Raw genomic sequence first — 21,637 nt, forward strand, 5'->3', positions numbered from 1 at the left:
AACAATATCAATGTTGGGTTTGGTAGCAGCCACAGAACTTAAAGGAGTTGTATGTGTTTTTGTTTACTCCTGCCATATTTTTATTCAGTGTGGGCTCATTTTTCACTTGTCAAAGGTACTCAAAGGAAATATTTACACACATAAGCCTGCACACACCAACGGTGCAACTTCAGGTTAAGTGTCTTAGCCAAGAATACAAACCTCATGCAAAGTGGACAGCCGCTCTGCCACAAATGCCCAATGTTTTTGTACAGTACAACACAGTCAAAAAGACATAAATCAAAATGTAAATTAAAGCTGAATTTCTGTGATTTACAGAAATTGAAATAAACTGTAATCATGTGCCTAATGTTGAGGAAAAAACAAAAGCTTGTTGCCGTAGATATTTATTTGTTTGCAGTTTCACAGCCTCATAAGTAAGTCAATTGTTGCTACTAGTTGCTGAGGATTTCTTCTTTTTTTTAAGAATTGATTTTAAAATTGATTGTGGTTGTGCAGACCTGCATTGCACACTGTGGAGCATACTACAAAGTTCTCTTTGTTTTTTCCAGTTTGTTATTATGTTGATTATACATTTTTTAACATTTGCATTTTAAACCTGCCAGTGGGTTTAAGCGTTCTGAGGATTAAAATGGCCTGTTGCATCAAAGGGACTGGCAGACAGATATGGCAAAAGAACAGCAGTTTATGCAAAGAGGTTCAGTCTAGATTAGTACTAACAAATAATTGTATCCAAATCTTTTCATCTATTCTATCGTCCATGGCTCAGTAGGTCCTTTAGGTTGCTTAGGCCCTTCTTACTAGCCTGATGTTGTAACCTGTTTGTGGAATCCAGAGACAAACCCAGACTGGAAGGCATATGCTATCCTGACTTGTGGGTCAGTCTTTCACTCTCATCCCAGTTAGGCATGCCAGGAACACCTCCACAGAGGAACACTTTAGAGGCATCCAGATCAGGTGCCTGAACAGCCTCAGCTGCTCTCAATGCAGGGGAAATCTTTCCAGGTAGCACCAGGCACAGTGAATAAAAGAATCAGCTCAGCTTTACCTTAAGCAGTATTGTATTAAAGGTAGGGTAGGAGATTTCATTCTGATGCAGAACTTAGGGACTGAGAATGATGTGATCTTGACCTCATTGTACTCTTATCTGTATTTTATTCTCTGTTAGGGCAGTCAACCAATTGTCACCTGAGGGCTTTTGCAAAGTCTCTACATAAATAGGAACAGGAGGAGATGAAAAAAAAAAGTAAAACAAGAAAAGGATAAGGGGAAGAGTATGCTTTGGACCCCGAGAACTGATTTCCTCTTCCTCACCCATTTCTTGCTGCTTCACAACATACAGCAAATTGATAAATATCTTAAGAAGAAAGGAAAGTGCTGAGAAATGAGAAGAGATGTGGAAATGCAGATGGGAGTAGAAAGAAAGCCAGAAATCCAGAGAGAATACAAGCAGGCTTATGCAGTTTGATTTAAACAATTACCTTGTTTCATTCTATAAACATCAGTGCTACATAATAGATAGCAAAGGGAGCTGAGGGAGTCTGCAGATATAGACATGTCTGACATGCTGCCTGGCTCTGTTTAAATGTCTGTCTTCATCATTGTCTTGCTGTTTAATGTTTCAGCCTCAGAGCCTGTAGCTAGCAACATCACAGCAACAAAAACAGTGTGTATCGATTTCAGTGAATTAAACTTTTACAGCCATGCACTCACTATGTCAGTGGTTTCCCTTCAGCTTTAAAGTAGCATGCATTGCTCCATAGCATACTGCACATGGGGTAATCAGGTTTCAACCACAGCACATTCTGGTTGGTGTTGTAAATTGAGCTCTGTAGTTCAAGGTACAGTTACAATACATCACAGAAGTTTAGTGAAATTATTTATTAGTTTTTTTCTGCTTTCTTTCTATGAGAACTTAACACATATGATGGCTAATGTTTAGATGATATGTGTTTGAGTTGTCCGGTGTACTGTACTTTCAAGTTGTACAGCCAAAAGTTACAAAGGCTAATTTCAGATAGGCATTTCCAGTAGCTTTTGGCTAATCTTGTCTTTTTGTCCTTTTTGCCCCCTTAGGTACGTGGAATTAAAGGTGTCTTCCTGGCCAATCAGAAGATAGATGGAAAAGTGATGACTCAAATCACATTCAACAAAGGACGGGAATGGGAACCCTTGGCCCCACCGGCCACCGACATGAATGGCAAGCCAATCAGCTGCAAAGCTGTGAGTACCTCCAAAACAACAATCTTTTTTCCCATCCTTATCCTGAAATATTGTGTGTTCTACAACAATAGAGCTTTAAAGCTACTGTGTAATATTGTTGTCTTCCCCTTCTGGCAAAGAGAGCATTTATACAAAAACTACTGACATCTGTATATGACCTACACCTACTGATAAATAAAGACCTGATAGCTGTAACTAGCCAGAGTGTGCCATATTTCAATGGCATTTTGTTTGGTGAGACTTGTTTTTGTAAAAGAAGTTCACTAGCAGACAAAAACTTTAAATCTGCCCTCTGTGATGCAGATGCAATCTTGCCTAAACAGCAATCCGTCAAGGCACTGAGACCTGTCGACCAGGTTGTACAGAGTGTGAACACAAAGTAAGAGAAGGAAGGATGAGTGCTGTACTTTGAGGAATGTGTGTGAGATACCTGCGTTGCTCTGCCATCTATCTTGTCAAAGTATCTGCTGCAGGGCTACACAGCAAAGAGCAATGAGTCTCTCGTAGTCTGATATCCATACATCACCATCACACCTCGCTGGGAGATAGAAGGGGAGCGTGGTGCGCCCGTTATTTGCACCATCGCTCTAGTCAGCTGACAGATTTGAAGGAAGACACAGATATCAGCTGGAGCCGCATTTACCTTCTCATATATGGATGTTCACTCTGATATTGACCTCATCTTTCCTTTAGCCTCATCCATACCTCAACAGAATTACCTCAGAAAAATTGTTGTATCTATCATACATAGTGCCAGCTTTATTCCAAACGTGACATCACAAGCCACTGAGATAGACAAAAGCATATATTAGATGTGCTATATAGCCCAACACTATCGGATCTGTGTATTACTATACCACTTGATAGCGGGTGTTATGACCTCTATGCACAGCAGAGGTTTATTATGTCTTCATTAAACCTGCTATTAACCCTGTGCTAGGATACTGTAGAGTTCACATCAGACAAACAGATGTTTAGTGTTCCACTTGCAATGACACTGTAGATAAGAATTAATATGTGTCACTCACCAAAGCACCTTTCACATCCTGAATGCTTGCGGACATCACCAGAAAAACTTTATATAAGAGAATGCCAACTTTCTAGAGCAAAATCTGAGAAATGTCTGACTCAGCATGTCAATAAAGTAAGCATTTGGCCATAGACTGTAAGTATGTCACCCATAGTTTTCCTGAAGATAGGCTTTTATGCACATTATCCCTTTCTTTGCAACACTTGAGTCCTCCTAACTTCTGGTTAATCCAAATACGGAAGTCGAGATAGGGTAGTGTATGACTACATATGGAGGGGACTTACACTCATCCGTTGGTGCCATCAGGGGAACTGCAGTTTTGCAATGCTGATCACATTCTCAAACAGGCTGTCACAAAAGGTTGGTCAGGGACCTTTGTACGAGGTTGTAATGGTGGTGTCATGCAATATGTTCAGTCAGAAAACCCAGGTTCAATTACAAGTCCGGTACCCCAAATTACAGGTGTGGGATTACCGTTCTTCATAAAACACAGACACCTGTGCCTGCTCGTGAATCTAATTTTTACCTCAAAAATTTGGACGAATGTAATGCCTGTACCTGTGCTTTTCCTACAGAATAAACTAAAGCAGACATAATTTGTAATCTGTCTAAGAAAACTAAACATATTAAACACCACAGTATGCCAAGAAAGATGATTCAGGGTCTGCAGACCTTACTCCTCACTGGTTGATTGCAATAATTGCAAATAATTCTGATGGATCACAAAATTATATCCAACTTTTAACAAAACACAATAAGCTGCACACGTACAATACCATTCTTTGTACAGCAGACTCTCCTCTTCTCTACACGTTGAGGTTTAAAGCTATGGGCTTCACAGCAGATCTGACTAATGTTTGCACTTTTGAATCTCCAGTTAGATTGTCTCATTTGAAATGAATTAGCTTCCATTAAATATCTCTCACCGCATTAAATTTGATTAACGGCACTAAAACCCTGGCACTGAGCTGTATTTGCAGTGGGATTATCAGGTATCTCTGTGGTAAGACTCATTAAACAGGGCTGAGCATGTCTGAGTTTCTTCACTGATGTACTCCTGGCTACATGCTTTTATTGAAATCCATTGCTGCATATTTACAACAAAACACTCATTGTGTTCTGTAGCCGGACTGCCATCTTCACCTCCACCTACGCTGGGCGGACAACCCCTATGTGTCTGGAACCGTGCACACCAAAGACTCTGCTCCGGGTCTTATAATGGGTGCTGGTGAGTAGAACTATTTTGGAAGTATTTTGGGCATTTATGAAGTTGTCCACATCGTTTTTACCCTCATATTGATGCTTTCTGGTCCAACCACTGACTTCAGAAGCAGCTTTCTTTTTTAATGAAGTCATTAAGAATTTAGCTGTTACCTATAGAGTGTATAGCTCATGAAAAAAAATCATACTGTGCAAAAACTTAAAGAGAGGACAGAGCAAACAAAGAAAGAAGTCAGCTCCTGAATGTCTAAAAACTGGCATCACTTTGAAGAAGTAGAGATGAAGACAGCCAAGGTAGACATTGCTCCTATTCATAGAGAAGTGGTTGCTTTTAGCTGTCATCTATAATGAATATCTTTTTGCCAACAAAAGTTTCAAACAAAATGAGCCAACTTTTAAAATAGTACTTCTCGAACACACAGAAATAGAGCTGTTTCTGGTTAGAATTTACATATTAGAATTTGATTACCGTGCTACAGTTAAAACAAACAAGCAACATGGCACCAGAAAATGTACTACCCTTTGGCCAGCATAGCAAGTAAGTTGCTTCACTGTAGAGGCACTAAGCACCAAGAAGCTGCACTGTGTGTTGATTATGGCCCAACACTCAACGTACCATGCTAAGCTAACTGGCCAAACTCTACAGCTTGTAGCATCACCTATTAGCCAAACACAATGCAACTGTTTAGGCTGATTATGCAAGTTTCCTTATCAAACCTGAGGCTACTCACAAGTGGTTTGGTGCTGAAGAGATTTTTAGTTCTTTTCATATGAGAGTTAAAAAAATGTTTGAGGTGGGTAGCTAATTTATATCAAATGAATAGGATCCTGTAATCTGTTACTTCAGTGCTGACTCAAATTGCATACACGGATAGGTAAGGCAGCATGCATGCACTTAAGTACCAGGATGATGATCTCATCACATCCAAGAAGTTAATTTAGCATTAGACACTTCTCATACTCAGTGATTGCCATCTTGGCTACCAGCAGGAAGTAAAACAAGCTTTTTGCAATAGAAAAAAATGCTACTCCATATAAAGTTTTGATTTGAAACCACACTACATTGTTCACTCACTGTACTGTACTCACCATCCAATATGATTGTCCAAAATAAAGCGCAACACAGTTATTTATGAACTTCTCTACACTAGTAAGTTTGGACAAAATCTAAAAATCTATGGTACAGTATAGTATTTGAGTGCTCTATACTCTTTTAAATAAATCCTAAATTGTAGTAATGTCAACATTCTTTACATATCAACATATCAACATATCTTTAATTCCCACATGTGTTGGGCTGCTGCCTTAGAACAACACGTCATTATATGCAAACAGTCCATGCAGCTGAGCTAAAGAAGCACCACTCCTCCAGAGACAAACCTCCATTTAAACCCTGAGAACATCTTTGTCTGTCCGTTTCTGCAGCGGCCGAGTATAAAACCATGCTGCTTCATGCCTGAGCACTCTAACACACAGAGGAGTTCACTGAACCCCCAGCAATTTTATTTATTGAATACTAGACTGTTTGTTGGAGTGCAGGCATTCCTGATGGAAAAAGGGGAGCTGACTGTGTTTGTTTATGAAAGTCAATCTTTCCATTTTCTACAGAAACACATTTATGCTGAAAACATACACACACAAAAGACTGCTGAATTGACAAGAATAAAATTGCTTGAGTCAAATTTGACAGAAAATAACAGTAAAAAAAATGCTAAGGTTCAAACAATGAGTCTTTAAAGAGGAATGTCATTGATTTTATAAATAATAACCTTTATGATGACAACAAACTTTGGTTAAAGTCATAAAACTTTTATTACTCTCTGGGGAGTTTGAAGCCACAATGTTAATTTCTGTCTAACATGTGACTCTAACAAGCAGATGAAAGCTCTCTATTCTTTGGGAATAAAAAAAAAGATGCTACTCAGAAGTTTTGATTGTAGCGGAATTGTTAGCTTATATGTGTGCAAAAAAAACGCAGATACTCCAGCTTTGGTTTCGTTATTTGAATTTTGGAAGGTAACTTCATTGTGCATATTATTTTGATTTTTATATGAAGTCAAGTATAAGAGCATCATAGCCCTCCTTCTTATGAAACACACTTCAGCTCACCAGGCCTTGATCACACAAAAACATAATCAAATAATTACGGAGTTCTCAATTCTTTCTGTACCCATTTATCATAAAGTAAAATAGGTGATAAAAATGCTCAAAGAAGAAATCCTGAGCTTACGTGACTTCCTGCTTTTGGTTGTTCACTGTCTACCCTCTGTGTTCCTCTCTCTTAGAATCTGTTTTTGTTGCCGGCCTTATATCAGCCTGAATTCTCCTTTTTTTTTTATCTTACCTTTAGGTAACCTTGGCTCTAAGCTGGTAGAGTACAAGGAAGAGATGTACATCACTTCAGACTGCGGCAAGACATGGAGACAGGTACATCACGTCCTATACCTTGGGTTTTTTTTTACACCATTTCTTTTCTCCTTCTATTTATGTTTTAATATCCAACAGGTTTTCTTTGATTACACATTGATGACCTAAATATTGCATTAGTAACATAATTTCCTGTCTTGAAGGTTTTTGAGGAAGAACATCATATCCTGTATCTGGACCATGGTGGGGTCATTGTTGCTATCAAGGACACCTCAATTCCACTCAAGATACTCAAGTACGATTACATCACACATATTCATATATGATGTATTAATGGATTCTTATTTAAATTCTTTTACTCAAGCAGTCACTGAAATTTAAGGTATTCTGTAAGTAGTTGGTAGTGAGTTTACAATTAAACATGAGTCAGAATGATATAAAATATATGTATAAATCCAGAAACAGAGGGTGAGAGTGATATGCAGTGCATATGGGAGGGTTTGGTGATGAATAAATGCACTCTCAGTCAGTCACACCACAGTGAATCATGGCAATAACAATAAATGGAGATAAAGTTCCTACATCATCACATCAATCTGATGTCATTTCAGTCATACTTCTGCTGTGTTTTATATCATAAATGTCACATCATAGTGTTTGTCAAGTCTGTCATCTGCTCTTGTTGGTCAGGCCTTTTTACCATCTTCCTTTGATGTATTGTTGCATATTACTGGCCTTTTTCTTTGTGTTTGTCCATCTCATGTGTCTTTTACTTCCTGTTTTGTTTTGGTAATGACTAATTTGCTTCCTGTCGACATCCTATATAACCCTGTGTGTTTTACCTGTGTCTCAACGCCAAATCAGCCCTCTGTGCTTCTGATTGTTTTGAAGGTTCATACCATGCCCCCTTCGTTACACTCTCCCTGTGTTGTTTATTTTTTTGTTGTCTTTTTTTCCACCCTTATTGCAGCAGTTTGGGCAAAAAAAGGTCAAAGAAAATAGCATGACTGTGTTATGTAAAATTTCAAAAAGTGACCTATCTAAGTTAATCAGTGTATAAGTTGTTAGGATAAGCTCCACATACACTGAGCGATTCTGTCTATGTTGAATACCTAAGTGTATTTAACAATAAGATTGCTGTTTACATTTTCTGTGAATTAAAACAAAAATGTGTCTTCAATGAAAACTAAAAAAAGCAGTTTCGGAAATGCTGCACTTTTTGTGTGTGTAAACACTGAAGAGCCCCTCTTGTGATAATCCCAGCAGTGGATCTAGACTCTCCAGCTAGCTGCAGTGTTCAGCACTGTCCACTTCGAAATCATTTAAGACCGCTCCCCTCCCCTTCCCACTGCACGCACAGACAATTCAACCTCAGCAAGATGTTATCTCATTGACCTTAATAAATAAGGATGAAATAATGAGAAACGATAAGGAAGTACTCAGAGAAACATTTATCACAGGCCTAAATCAAACGACCTTTTAGATGGGCACAGCGTCCTTCACATTTTTCCCCTCTCTAATGTCTCGGCTGAATCAATAACCCCCAAGAGCTGCAGTGTGGTGAAGAGCAGAGCTTAAAAAGCCACAGAGACAACTTCTTAAAAGTGGAATAAGCATAATTTTAGCACTTCATTACACAGAATGACTGTAATACTATCATCTCAGATTTCTGGCTTCCAAAGCTCTTTTTGGCTCTGTGTGCTGTTTTAGAGCCAGAAACTCTCCTCTCACTGGAGTCTCATGACCTTCGATAATTCTCTCTTTCTCAACTGTTCTATAATAGAGTCCAGTGTTATTTGTGAGAGCACCACATTTCAGCTGTGACGACCAAAAAGCATTGTTCTCAGGCCAAAAACTAATCGTGGAACAGTAATTTTATTCCAGGGTTTTGCACACTGATTCATTACATCCTCAGTACATGTCTCTGCTGGACGCCTTGCTCTAATTAGCTGGCTTACTCATCTCTATTGTAAAATGAAGGCTTCCTGTTAAAGTTGTCGCATTTACCACAGACTTTCAAAAAAAAGAAGCTGTCAGTGCTAAAAGTCCAAATGTTTTCCAACAAACGTCATAAAATGTTGCATTTCTTAATAGCAAAGCCTGTTTTTATTCTCTGTATAGGTGACATGAGACAGAAATGACTAACATTACATGTTTGAAGCTTTTCACTTGCTTCACTAGTCAGTACAGTTTAGATCTAAGGACTTATGTAGGTGGTCCTTTATTGCCACTAACAGCATGAATTAACACACCAAAACTCCAAGTTGTGTAGTAAGTACACACTATGTGACTTCTGTAGTGTTAGGGTCATAACTCGCCACATTTGCAGAGAAATGGCACTCTGATTCATCTAAAGACAACCATACAAACAACACTGGAGTAATGCTGCTTTCATGTGTTACGCAAAGAACATGCTGCCATTGTGCAATCAGAGGTCTGCCTCATCAGTGAAGTGGAAGCATTAATTAGGCTGTGTGAAAGGGGATGCTACGCAGAAACAGGGATTTGAACACATCTATGTCCTATGCTAGTCGGTTACTTTGGCACCCTCTTCCCCAAGTGGTTGCCATTTTTCTCAGTGCTCCTACAGAAGTCAGTGGTGCTTGTTGTTACTTGGCTGGCTGGTTGTTTCATATGCCAAGGAAAGACGCTTTACTAATGAAACAATCCAACAAGTGAGAATGGGCACAAGACATTCACCTTTTGTGCCATCTTTGTATACCTGCAGAGTCTTGTTGGTATTTGGCAATGGCAAGTATCTGAACTAAGTCCTTAGTGATTCAAGGGTTCTCCAGGTATCAGAATACCAGCTGGGATTGATGATGTACCATCCCTAAAATGCAACTGTAACTGTGTGCACAAGTCCACATTCTTATGCAATCATATATCAGTCCCTTGTGTTCTTGCAGGATATACTCAGATCATATATGGACTTAATGCACATCCTAGACATTTGTTTTGGTTGTTATATGCACATATGAATCACAGCTCTTTTTTCTGTTGTGGTTTTCTTAATTTAAGGAGGTATTTTTGGGTATTCCTTTTATCCATGAAGTACTGCTTCACCAGAACATTCTGCAGAAACCAACAATACTACTAAACCAATCAAGGGTATGAAAGAGTTACTAAACCTAGGCAAGTAAATTTGCTTGTAAAAAGTAAAAGATGAGGAGGATAGGAAAAAAAAGCAGACAGACGGGCATATGAATCGAATGTAGTTTAGAAGAGCCGTTGCTTGACTGCTAAGAATCCTTATTGACCTAAAATGCTTCTTCATTAAGTCCTCCACATTTAGACACTTCTGAGACCCCAACCCGACTCCCCACATCCTAAAAGTAAGACTCTGTCGCGCCTTTGACTCTCCAGAATAATTACACCATGTTCCCATGCGGGGGTTGTGCATCTACAACTGTGCATCAAAGCAATTCCATTTTCACGGCCACTTGAAAAGCACCACATCTAGACTTTTAATAAAAGTGACTACTGTGCATGTACACACACTCACTCAAATCATTTGAACTAATTCCCCAGCTCCTCACATCCTCTCACTCCAACTAAAAGGAATTTGTTTTAACTCTGTAACTCACACAAAGCATCCATATCAGTTAATTATAAAAGGATGCAAGCTGAGAAATGAGACCCTGACACAGCGCCTGGACAGAACTGTAATATGTACATTTATGATTTGTTATTGGTCTTGTTTGGTGTAACAATTAGAAGTTTGGTTAGCTAATCTGTTTAATTACAGGCTTATCTCTACACCTATTATTAATAATTCTTATAACCCAGATATTAGCTGGAGAAAATTTGCTGTAATGGAGTAGTGGATGAGGACATTGGCATGTAGGAGGCTGTAGCTGCGCATTTGACATGTTTGGTTCAGCCACCTTCACTTCTTCCTAGCTGTATTTCTGCTTTCTTAATCTCTTAGAACTCAGTCAAAAGCAAGTGGCATTCTTTGCAAGTGTTGGAAGTTTAGGTGGACTAATACCTCGACAACATAGCAACAGCTTGAACCACCCACAAGGGAATCAAACAGCTCTTCAGAAACCATCACAGTCTCCATCCATAGTTACATACATTCTATAGTAAAGTGTCTTTGTTGTGTTGCAATAGTAGCTGTTAAAAACCTTTGTAGCATGAATAGCTTGAGAGGAATTCAAATCTTCACTCCTTTCACTCTGCACACCTGAACAATAGCAGCATTTACTTCAGACAACCATGAAGCTCTAAGCAACAGATTCCTTTCTCAGTGGCACATATGCCTAACAACATCTTCAAAATCTTAAGTAGTCTGCAGTTATAGAGCACCTTTTTAACCTTTGTGGTATAAAGCACTTCACACATGTTCATTCGTTCATCCATTCAAACACTCATACACCAGTGGTGGCACAGCTGCCTTGCAAGGTGCTGGCTTTGCCGTCAGGAACAGCTCCAGGTTCAATGGTCGGAGATCAACGTGCGATTAATCAACAACCCACTCTACCACCTGAGCCACAGCTGTGTTAGTGCCTTTGCATATTCATTCTGTTTTCTTCTCCTTTTTGTTTACCTGCTGATTATCTTATTGCAGTCCTTGTTAGAACATCATTAAGGCACACAGCCGTACACTGCTCGATTCCACATTGATCTCTCTCCATCACACAGTCACACTCACTCAGCACTGCTGCCACTTTGACTACAGGAGTTGTCGGCACAGTGAATAAGGCACAGCAGATGGCTCGACTTGTTTGTTTCAGACTTTACAATTGAAGGAAATTCAAACACTAAACTGTTACAAGAGCACTTAATGCAAAATCAGTGTTATTCAAGGCCAAGATGCAGCTTTGGTGTATTTTCAAAAAGAGCGGTGTGAGGAACCACTTACAGATATCCTGCACTACGGGGTTGTCCCAAAAACCATTTTTGTTGGGGATCAGAGCATTGATAGAAATATAGCAGTAATACCAATAGGTAAAAACTAAATGTAACCACTAGTTAAAATAAAACTCATGAACAGGTAATGTTTCCATGTAGGACATGAACCCAAGGTAATAGCCATCATCTATCTCCCTACCTTTCTCTGTGAACTGATGGTGGTCCAATGCTCAGATAGGCCAGAGGTCTCATCTTGTTGTCTTGTTGTCCAATGACATATGACTGTATTGTAGTGTCTGGAGTAAGCCAATTATGTACAGAGTGATTCGTTCATTTGTGGGTTACAATTGTTACCTTATCCATTTCCTTGTGTAGATTTTTAGTGTTCCTTCCAAGAAGCTCCTAAAATGACCTCCCAGTTGTTTATGTATTGTTCTTGGCCGTCTTGGGTATATGTAGTCATGCTTGGTTTCTTCCACTGGTACATATGAAGCAAATTAAAAAGACAAATATGTTTATCTTTACAGATTCCCTTTACATTTTTGCTTGGTTTTTGGTTTTGAAAGGCACTGCCCAACACACTCTTGAAGTTGCAATTGGATAAGGTTGGAATTATTTAGGAGTTGTTTGTACTAACACCAGTGTTAGTTAGTGTCAGTGTAAAGGCTGTTTTAAAAGTAATGATGGCTCCATCTGAAAGCACTTTTAACTCTCTGGAGTGTTGGTTATTGAACATAATGCTCTCTCTCGACAGGTTTAGTATTGATGAAGGGAGGACGTGGAACATTCACAACTTCACCAGCACCTCCGTGTTCGTCGACGGACTCCTGAGCGAGCCAGGAGACGAGACGCTGGTCATGACGTGAGTGGAAGGAAACTCAATTTCAACTTGAGATATTTTGAATTGTCAGGACTGACACTGGAGTACTTACACATAACAGCGTAAAGGTTTATTGGAATTAACTGAAAATGATCTTAAAATGTACATGTTGAGGCTTTGACTCACTGAAAAAGCTCTTTCTAAATAGAATTAAAACACACAGGATCTTCTTTATCTCCTATAGTTTAACCCTTCAGTGCTCCTTTCACACTTCCTGCTCTCTGTTTGCTTCTAATGAGTTGTCTGAGAGGGTCTGCCAGGCCATATGCTACATTCAAGAGAGCTCAAATTTCTCTTCCATCACAACATTTCTCTCTCGATCTGTTGAAGCGGGGTGCCCAATTTTGTGGTGCTAACAGCAGCTGGTCTCAAACCAGATTTCCTCCAAAGACATCCTCCTCCTTTCGCTGTCTGTCTCTCTCTTCACCTCCTGATTGCCATTACAGCAGAGGTTGATGGAAGAGGGGGCCCACACGTGCTCATCTTCCCTCCCTGTCTCTTCCCTGACATGTTATTCCTGTGGTTCTCCGTCTGTGAGGCTTATAGCCAGGCTTAGACCATTACAGCTGTCTGGTACAGGTTCTCTTACATACATTTTGCATATGGAGGATTGCATGTATAATACTGTAGAAATAATAATAGGTACACACACATTGCAGAGTTTTGGGTAATTTCTACGTCAACATTACCACTGCCAACTGAGGTGAGTATCTTTATCCTTGTAGTTACAATAAACATTTATGTACCAAGAATTAAAAATATTGAATACTGCCAACAAAATGCCAGCTAGCAGATGCACCAGGGTTCGAGCGTTCATATCTCTGTAGATAATAATGTCTGTCCTCAATCTCTCCATCAGTAAGTTAGTTGGAGTAAGACTTGTCACATCATCTCAGAGTCCAGGTCCTGGCTCACAGATAAGGCCGGCTTCCAGCTGTAATCCGCTGAGAAGGGCAAAAAGACACACATGCGCACACAAGCACAAATATACACATTCGCACATTCCCTCTGGGTTCACACACACAAACACACACATACGTTGCCCATCTGGCTCCAGTGAGATAGGGTCGGTGGCCAAGGAGGGGTGTTGAGGGCAGCTTCATGTCTGACAGATTAGCAAGGGTCTATTTCCTTGCCACAGAGTTTCGATTTTTGACGGTGCAGCCTGCCATCCTATAATGAAGTCTTTGAGGAGTGACTTAGCACCAAGGACAGGTGGGGGAGCCGAGCCTCTCCACCACTCATACTAATGACATCTGGTCAAATATCAGAGACTGGACAGACTAACAATAGGTTTATACCACACATGCTGCCATGTGAGAACATGCAGCTCACACTACTGCAGCTATTTGGCTCCGCCAAAAACATACAAATAAATGTCATTCTGCACCACAACTCTCCTAGAAATTAGTTCTGCTGATGGTTTCTCCTCCAGAGCTCCTTCTTTGTAACAAGAGGAACTGTTAATGAGTGTTGATTTGTTTTCACAGAGCTAATTGGACTGCTGTTTGTCCACTAATAGAGCTCTTAAGGCTCTAAAGGGCCTATTCAAAACCTATCCAAGTTAACTCTGAGGCTGTTCAAAAATAATGGACAAACAATATACAGTGATAAATTTACTTTGTGTAGCAGTGACACATGAACATACTGAATATCTATGTAGGAAGTCATAAAGGGTCAGTTTTTTTTTGTTTTGTATGCAAAGGTTTGAGATTTAGAATGCTAAATTCTGCTTTTAGATCAGTTTAAATTGTTATTTCATTACAGTCAGGCACAAAAACTACTTGAGTTAGGAACTGTGACATGTTTAGAGTAAGATCTTGACCAGGAAGGAGTCCTGCCTGGCATAGCATCTGAAGAACCAGTTCTACCAAGACAGCAAACATCTTTATAATTCCCAGTACACTCAAAAAAAATCATTTGTTGGGGCAACATAAAAAAATTATGGAAAGTATTTCCACCCAATTACACTCAACAAAAATATAAACGCAACACTTTTGTTTTTGCTCCCATGTTTCATGAGATGGACTTGAAGATCTAAACTTCATTCCAGATACACAATATTACCATTCCTCTCAAACATTGTTCACAAATCTGTCTAAATGTGTGATAGTGAGCACTTCTGCTTTGCTGAGATAATCCATCCCACCTCACAGGTGTGCCACATCAAGATGCTGATCTGACATCATGATTAGTGCACAGGTGTACCTCAAACTGCCACAGATGCCACAAGCATTGCGGGAGCGTGCAATTGGCATGCTGACAGCAGGAATGTCAACCAGATCTGTTGCTCGTGCATTGAATGTTCATTTCTCCACCATAAGCCGTCTCCAAAGGCGTTTCAGAGAATATGGCAGTACATCCAACCGGCCTCACAACCGCAGACCACGAGTAACCACACCAGCCCAGGACCTCCACATCCAGCAGGTTCACCTCCGAGATCGTCTGAGACCAGCCACTCAGACAGCTGCTGAAACAATTGGTTTGCATAACCAAACAATTTCTGCACAAACTGTCAGAAACCGTCTCAGGGAAGCTCAACTGCATGCTCGTCGTCATCGGGGTCTTAACCTGACTCCAGATCGTCGCCGTAACAGACTTGAGTGGGCAAATGCTCACATTCGATGGCGTCTAGCACGTTGGAGAGGTGTTCTCTTCACGGATGAATCTCGGTTTACATTGTTCAGGGCAGATGGCAGACAGCGTGTGTGGCGTCGTGTGGGTGAGCGCTTTGCTTATGTCAATGTTGTGGATCGAGTGGCCCATGGTGGTGGTGGGGTCATGGTATGGGCAGGCATCTGTTATGGACGAAGAACACAGGTGCATTTTATTGATGGCATTTTGAATGCACAGAGATACCGTGATGAGATCCTGAGGCCCATTGTTGTGCCATACATCCATGAACATCACCTCATGTTTCAGCAAGATAATGCACGGCCCCATGTTGCAAGGATCTGTACACAATTCTTGGAAGCTGAAAATGTCCCAGTTCTTGCATGGCCAGCATACTCACCGGACATGTCACCCATTGAACATGTTTGGGATGTGCTTGACCGGCGTATACGACAGCGTGCACCAGTTCCCACTAATATCCAGCAACTTCGCACAGCCATTGAAGAGGAGTGGACCAACATTCCACAGGCCACAATAGACAATCTGATAAACTCTATGCGAAGAAGATGTGTTGCACTGCATGAGGCAAATGGTGGTCACACCAGATACTGTCCCCAGACCGCCAATAAAGCAGAAACAAAATGCACATTTCAGGGTGGCCTTTTATTGTGGGCAGTTTAAGGTACACCTGTGCACTAATCATGATGTCAGATCAGCATCTTGATGTGGCACACCTGTGAGGTGGGATGGATTATCTCAGCAAAGCAGAAGTGCTCACTATCACACATTTAGACAGATTTGTGAACAATGTTTGAGAGGAATGGTAATATTGTGTATCTGGAATGAAGTTTAGATCTTCAAGTCCATCTCATGAAACATGGGAGCAAAAACAAAAGTGTTGTGTTTATATTTTTGTTGAGTGTATAATTTACCAAGAAATTGTTTTGTTGAGTGACATAAATGTAAATGCTGGGTCAACATAATGTGTTTGTGTCACTGTGACTTAATTAGAAAGGGTAAATCCAACATTAACTTTTAAAGGTTATTTCAACTTAATTTGAAAGGGTTATCACAACTTTTACATGTTGGCGCAATTTAATGGGGTAGGTACAACTATATTTAAAAAGATACACTCAACAGGACAACTTCTTGCTAAATTAGCATATTATAATTATAATTATTATGTTCACCCAACAAAAGGTTTTTTTAGTGTAACTTAATGTGGAGGGTTTGCACCATGAGTGAGGGTGGTTGGGGGAGTAATAAAATGTCCACAGAAAAAAAAAAACAACATATTAAAAAGTTCATCAGTCCAGTTGGCTTCTATTAATATCTTTAACAACCTTAATGAGTGAGAGTTCACAATCGCAGTTTTACACTCAACATGCCAAATCTGTCTTCATGCAGCTTAACCAACACCTGTATGTTATTACCTCATGACCAAACCTGGTACCATACGAGGCAAGACTTAGAGGTCCACAGTCAGCTTAACCATATAGCAACCATCCAGCCATCATCAGACTTGATAGTAACACATACACATACGCATACACACCCTAACAGCCCTCCTCACTGATGGTGCAAATAAATATTGCAGCTAAACCACAAGGTGTCACTGGTAGGGGTTGGTCCTTGAGGCTTTGTGACTCAAACTAGGAGAAGGCTGAAAGCTTCACAAGACTTCATCCACCCATCTCCAATAATAAAAATCCAATATGTATCAATTTTGCCGCAACTGGAAAAGAACCTTTCCAGTAGTACCAGTACATCATATAATTAAGTGCTGCCACCTAGAGTTAGGCATATAGGTTTTAGATTGGTGACTATGCGATTTACTCAACATTGTTGTGTTGAATGTACCTAATTGGTTTGTGTTGGTTTAACAAGTATACATTTTAAGTTAGACTGACTAAATTGGGTTACGTTTTAAAGCCAAACATAAAAATGTTAAGTAAATTACACATAATTACATTTACTTGATCCAACAACTCACTGAGTTCAGTTTTTTGAGTGTAGTCTGAGCAGTAAATAAGTAACCCCCTCTTTTAAGTAGGATCTGTGGCCATTTTACCTAGTCTGCGGAGTCTGCAGAGTTGAAAGAAGAAACTATGGTGGAGATGAGACCACCCAGATCAGGAGGAGTAATGGTGCAGGTTAAAGGAGGAGAACACTGCAGCATGTGTGAATCTGCAGCCCAGACATCCATCACTTCACTCTAACGACGCTGGTGAAGATGACATTAGTCATGCTCCCCCTTTCTTTCCAACGAGATGATCACGACCTGCCACCAGCACAGCAACATATGTCAGAGTCACTGAGTTGAGTCACATCAGTCTGTTTAAAAAAATGCTTTGAGTGACACACAAGGAAAAGACAGCTGCAGTTAGGAATGGGAATCTTGGTTGGTTTGTGTTGCACTGTAGAGCATCACCATCTAGTGGACAGGCATGGGAACTGCAACTGTGATCAGCACTTTGAAAGTGGCAGGATTTGTAAGGAGATGGTATCTGTATTGGAAGTGGCAGCATATTGATGACTTTGATCTGATGTACTTTGTAAAAGAACTTTGTTGGCTGTGTAATATTTCTCTCAAAATCCCAGACGGTTGCTATACATGTCATCTGTCGAGTCATTATTCATACACACTCTGTACTTAAGAGGTTGAAAAGTGCAGTTTAGCCTCATCACTTCCTGGAAAATCTGGGACATATTTGGTATAACATTACATTTTTGTGATATGTTTGTAGACACAAACAGCATTTCTGTGATTATACTGGTGGCACACAGACATTACCTGATCATACATGTGTAATAAAGTGTCTGTTTTGTGTGTGTTTGCAGTGTGTTCGGCCACATCAGCTACAGGTCAGACTGGGAGCTGGTCAAAGTGGACTTCAGGCAGTCTTTTCCACGTCAGTGCACTGAGTCTGATTATGAATCCTGGCAGCTCACAGATTTACAGGTAATCCACACAGACACACACACACATCTACTTTGTGACTATGTGTGAATTGAATTATCAGTCAGTGGCCATACTTCAAATGTAAGCATACATGACAGAGTTGCTACTGAGTGTACTTGAGTGCCACTATCGCCTGCAGGGAGAGAAGTGCATTATGGGTCAGGAGCGGACTTTCAGGAAGAGAAAGGACATAGCGTTCTGTATCAAAGGAAAGAGCTACACCTCAGCTCTCAGCAGCAAACCCTGCCAGTGTACAGAGAAAGACTTCAACTGGTAATATAACACTTTAAATCCTCCGTCTTATTTTTTGAATGCATACATATAGCTAAGTAGTTCGAAATACTTAATGTGTGTGTGTAGCGACTATGGTTTTGAGCGCTCTCACGCGGAGGGGGATCGTTGCTATGCTGACTTCTGGTATGATCCTGATTCACCTCCTGAAGACTGCCATCTAGGACAAAGCTATGAGTCTAGCACGGGGTTGGTGCTTCTACATAAACACATACACATGTGTTTCCTGCTCTTCAGACATCCACCTTCATGCTCACACTGTGCTCTGCTGTGTTCCAGTTATAGGAAAGTAATATCAAACACGTGTGAAGGTGGATTAAACAAGCAGCAGAGCGCTAAAAAGCACAGCTGCCCTCTGCTGCCTCCTAAAGGACTACAGGTGGGCATAAAGGGGCAGATGCTGGCTGTGGCGCCTGGTGATGACATCACTTTCATTGTTCACCAGGAGCAGGTACAGTGAACGCTTTCATTGGTTCATCATTTTTCATTTGATTTGAAGGAGTTGAATGTCTCTGTTCTTTCCTAACAGGGTGACACCAGCAGCACCAAGTACCAGGTGGACCTTGGTGACGGAGTCCGGGCCATTTACCAGAACCTGACGGTGACAGATGAGCCCATCCAGCATCGCTACGAAAACCCAGGCGTGTACAAGGTCACGGTGAAGGCAGAGAACATCGCTGGGCACGACGAGGCATCCATGTACATCCAGGTCACAGGTCAGCCTCGCAGCTTATGTTTTATTTGGAGCCTGTCTGTGAGTTAGTGAAGCTTTTTGTCTCTGTAGCTGTCAGCTCCAAACACTACACAGCCTGTCAGTCCTTTGAGCTAAACTTCCAACATCACCTGGTAGAGAAATGATGATGGAAACATTTCAAAGTTAGTTCACTCATCTCTTTCCTAAATACTCACCCCCTGCTGCTAAAGAGACAGGTCTGATCCTGACTTGAATTTTTACATTCCAAGCAGATATAATTTTTACTTTCCAAGCAGATATAATTACCCACATCTGCTGTGTCTTAAAATTGTCTGTTTAATGCAGATCTACGGTGAATGAGGGGATTCTATTGTATTTTTTATTTTTTTTTTTACTTGTGATAAGACAGCTCAGTCTTTGTGCAGCATTAATATTCAAAGTGCTGCTTTCTTTGTGTCTTTAAGCTGATAATGAAGTTTCTTTTGGGAAACAAGTCGTGCTCCTTTTATTATGTCGAGATAAAACTACAGTAGGTTGGTTTCAGATATCGTGCGTCTTATCTTCAGTGTTCATATAAAGAACTTCATTCATGTGTCTGTGACCGGCAATTTCAGGATATTCCAAATGTTCCTAGTTTTTAGTATTTAAAATAAATCATAGGCTCAACTGTTCTCAATTCTTGCAGCCCCTCTACAGGAAGTCCACCTGGAGGTGGTTCCCATCGCTGGGACAAACCATGAGGTCAACCTGACAGCCATAGTGCTCCCCACCGAGGCCAACCTGACCGTGTTTTACTGGTGGATAGGAAACAGCTTGCGGGTAAAGGAGATACAACATATCCTTTTCTTTCTGTGCTCTCACAGTTTTCAGACGCATTTTAACTAACTAAACTCTGACATTCTCACACAGCCCACGCTGACTCTGCAGAACAGCCTGCTGACTCGTTTTCCAGACACAGGAGAGGTTTCTGTCACCGTCCAGGCCTCAAACGGCCGATCCATGGTGCAGGACACCAGGACTGTCCGAGTCTACGGTAACACAATGAGAAACATAAACGTTCATTTGTTTTCTGTGGCTGTTTTCTGAGCTGCATCTCAGGCTCTGCTCGGGAGAAGGAGCTGTCCACATACTAAAAGTCAAACTTTAAGATCTGTTCTGCCCCATGACTCGTTCAGGCACAACTGAGGTAAATCTGCTGCCTGATTTTTCCGCTGTCGCCTCGAAAACATTCTCTGATCTCATCTCTTTTATCTTTTATGTAGAGAAGGAATTATGTCAGATTTCTTTTTATAAACAGATGTATTTGTTTTATTTATAAGCTGCAAGCTTCTATTTCTCAAGAGAGCGACATTCTGTTCCCGCTTCTGTTAGAAGCCCCACAGTGATGTTGTGTTATAGCTTATTTTTATGTCTAAATTATGACTGTGACCCATTTCACTTAAAGTACAGTGTTCTGTGTAAGTCTGTCCAAGTTACTCTGGTTTCTTGTACACACTTACCATCAACAGACTATGTCCATCTAACAATATACCAACATCAGCACATATGCACATCTGTCCTTTCAGCACATGCAGGGTTTTCCGACTTCAGCACTCAGTTATGTAATATGTGTGGCCTATTTTAAAATTTGGGCAATAATCCAGTTTGACCTTTTGGTGTTTACAGATAACTTCCAGGTCATCCCTCTGAGTTTCAGCAGGAACCTGGACCATTTCAACCCAAATATCCCTGAGTGGAGAGATGACATCGGCCAGGTAGTCACCAAAATACTGGCTAAGGTAGGTCTTTTTACGGAGAAAGGACTACAAGCACACACAATGGGCAGAACTGAGCCTACAAGAAATGCTAGCATGCAGCTGCTCCAAGCTTCACCAAAGGTTCCCATGTCGTGGTTGTATTGTATTTAACATAAAGAATATTCATTAGTGTAGTGTTAAGATGTGACTGACCTTTGACCTATGACCTCAGATCACAGGTGTACCTCAGGAGTCCCTTGTTACCGTGGTTAAACCAGGCCTCCCCACCACAGCTGACCTGTATGTCCTCCCATCAGATAGCAAACCAGCCAAGAGGAGCATGTTTGTTGATAAGGTACATAAATGCAGATTTAAAAAAGCTTAATGGCAAAATTACATTAAATACTAATAAAATGTTTTCTTTTCTTTAGCGTATTCCTGCCATCCTGCAAGCTTTTAATGACAACAACGTCAGCTTTGTGGTGCGAGGAGGCCTACAGGTGCTGGTGATGCTAGCTGACCCAAACGCAGGTATACCTACCATCTTTGTGCATCTGCGGTTTTAAACTACCATTAACAGATTTCATTATAATTGCATGGTTTATGTCCAATGACTAGGTCTAATTGCTAATGATTCAACACCTACAACAGCAGAGAATGGTGCGTTCATTAAACATATAACTGAAGCTTTCTTCCTTTCCTGGTCTCCCTCTGCCCCCATCCCCCCTCTCCCCCCTCAAAAAAAGAATAAAATATCCAGTCC

At 40.6% G+C, this 21,637-nt stretch overlaps 1 protein-coding gene across 1 annotated transcript in view; it reads left to right on the forward strand.

The window, feature by feature from the left end:
* Window positions 1-21,637, forward strand: part of sorcs2 (sortilin-related VPS10 domain containing receptor 2) — a 235,948-nt gene that overhangs the window by 209,866 nt on the left and 4,445 nt on the right. The window contains exons 10-24 of the mRNA XM_028429592.1: window positions 2,077-2,223; window positions 4,379-4,481; window positions 6,825-6,901; window positions 7,045-7,136; window positions 12,453-12,560; window positions 18,033-18,153; window positions 18,293-18,426; window positions 18,514-18,633; window positions 18,724-18,895; window positions 18,974-19,160; window positions 19,824-19,957; window positions 20,048-20,171; window positions 20,804-20,916; window positions 21,107-21,229; window positions 21,306-21,405. Of these exons, the coding sequence (XP_028285393.1) occupies window positions 2,077-2,223; window positions 4,379-4,481; window positions 6,825-6,901; window positions 7,045-7,136; window positions 12,453-12,560; window positions 18,033-18,153; window positions 18,293-18,426; window positions 18,514-18,633; window positions 18,724-18,895; window positions 18,974-19,160; window positions 19,824-19,957; window positions 20,048-20,171; window positions 20,804-20,916; window positions 21,107-21,229; window positions 21,306-21,405 (1,855 nt within the window). The remainder of the gene's footprint in view (window positions 1-2,076; window positions 2,224-4,378; window positions 4,482-6,824; window positions 6,902-7,044; window positions 7,137-12,452; window positions 12,561-18,032; window positions 18,154-18,292; window positions 18,427-18,513; window positions 18,634-18,723; window positions 18,896-18,973; window positions 19,161-19,823; window positions 19,958-20,047; window positions 20,172-20,803; window positions 20,917-21,106; window positions 21,230-21,305; window positions 21,406-21,637) is intronic.

This window comes from Parambassis ranga, chromosome 18 (assembly GCF_900634625.1).
Source record: "Parambassis ranga chromosome 18, fParRan2.1, whole genome shotgun sequence".
Classification (NCBI taxonomy): Eukaryota; Metazoa; Chordata; class Actinopteri; family Ambassidae; genus Parambassis; species Parambassis ranga.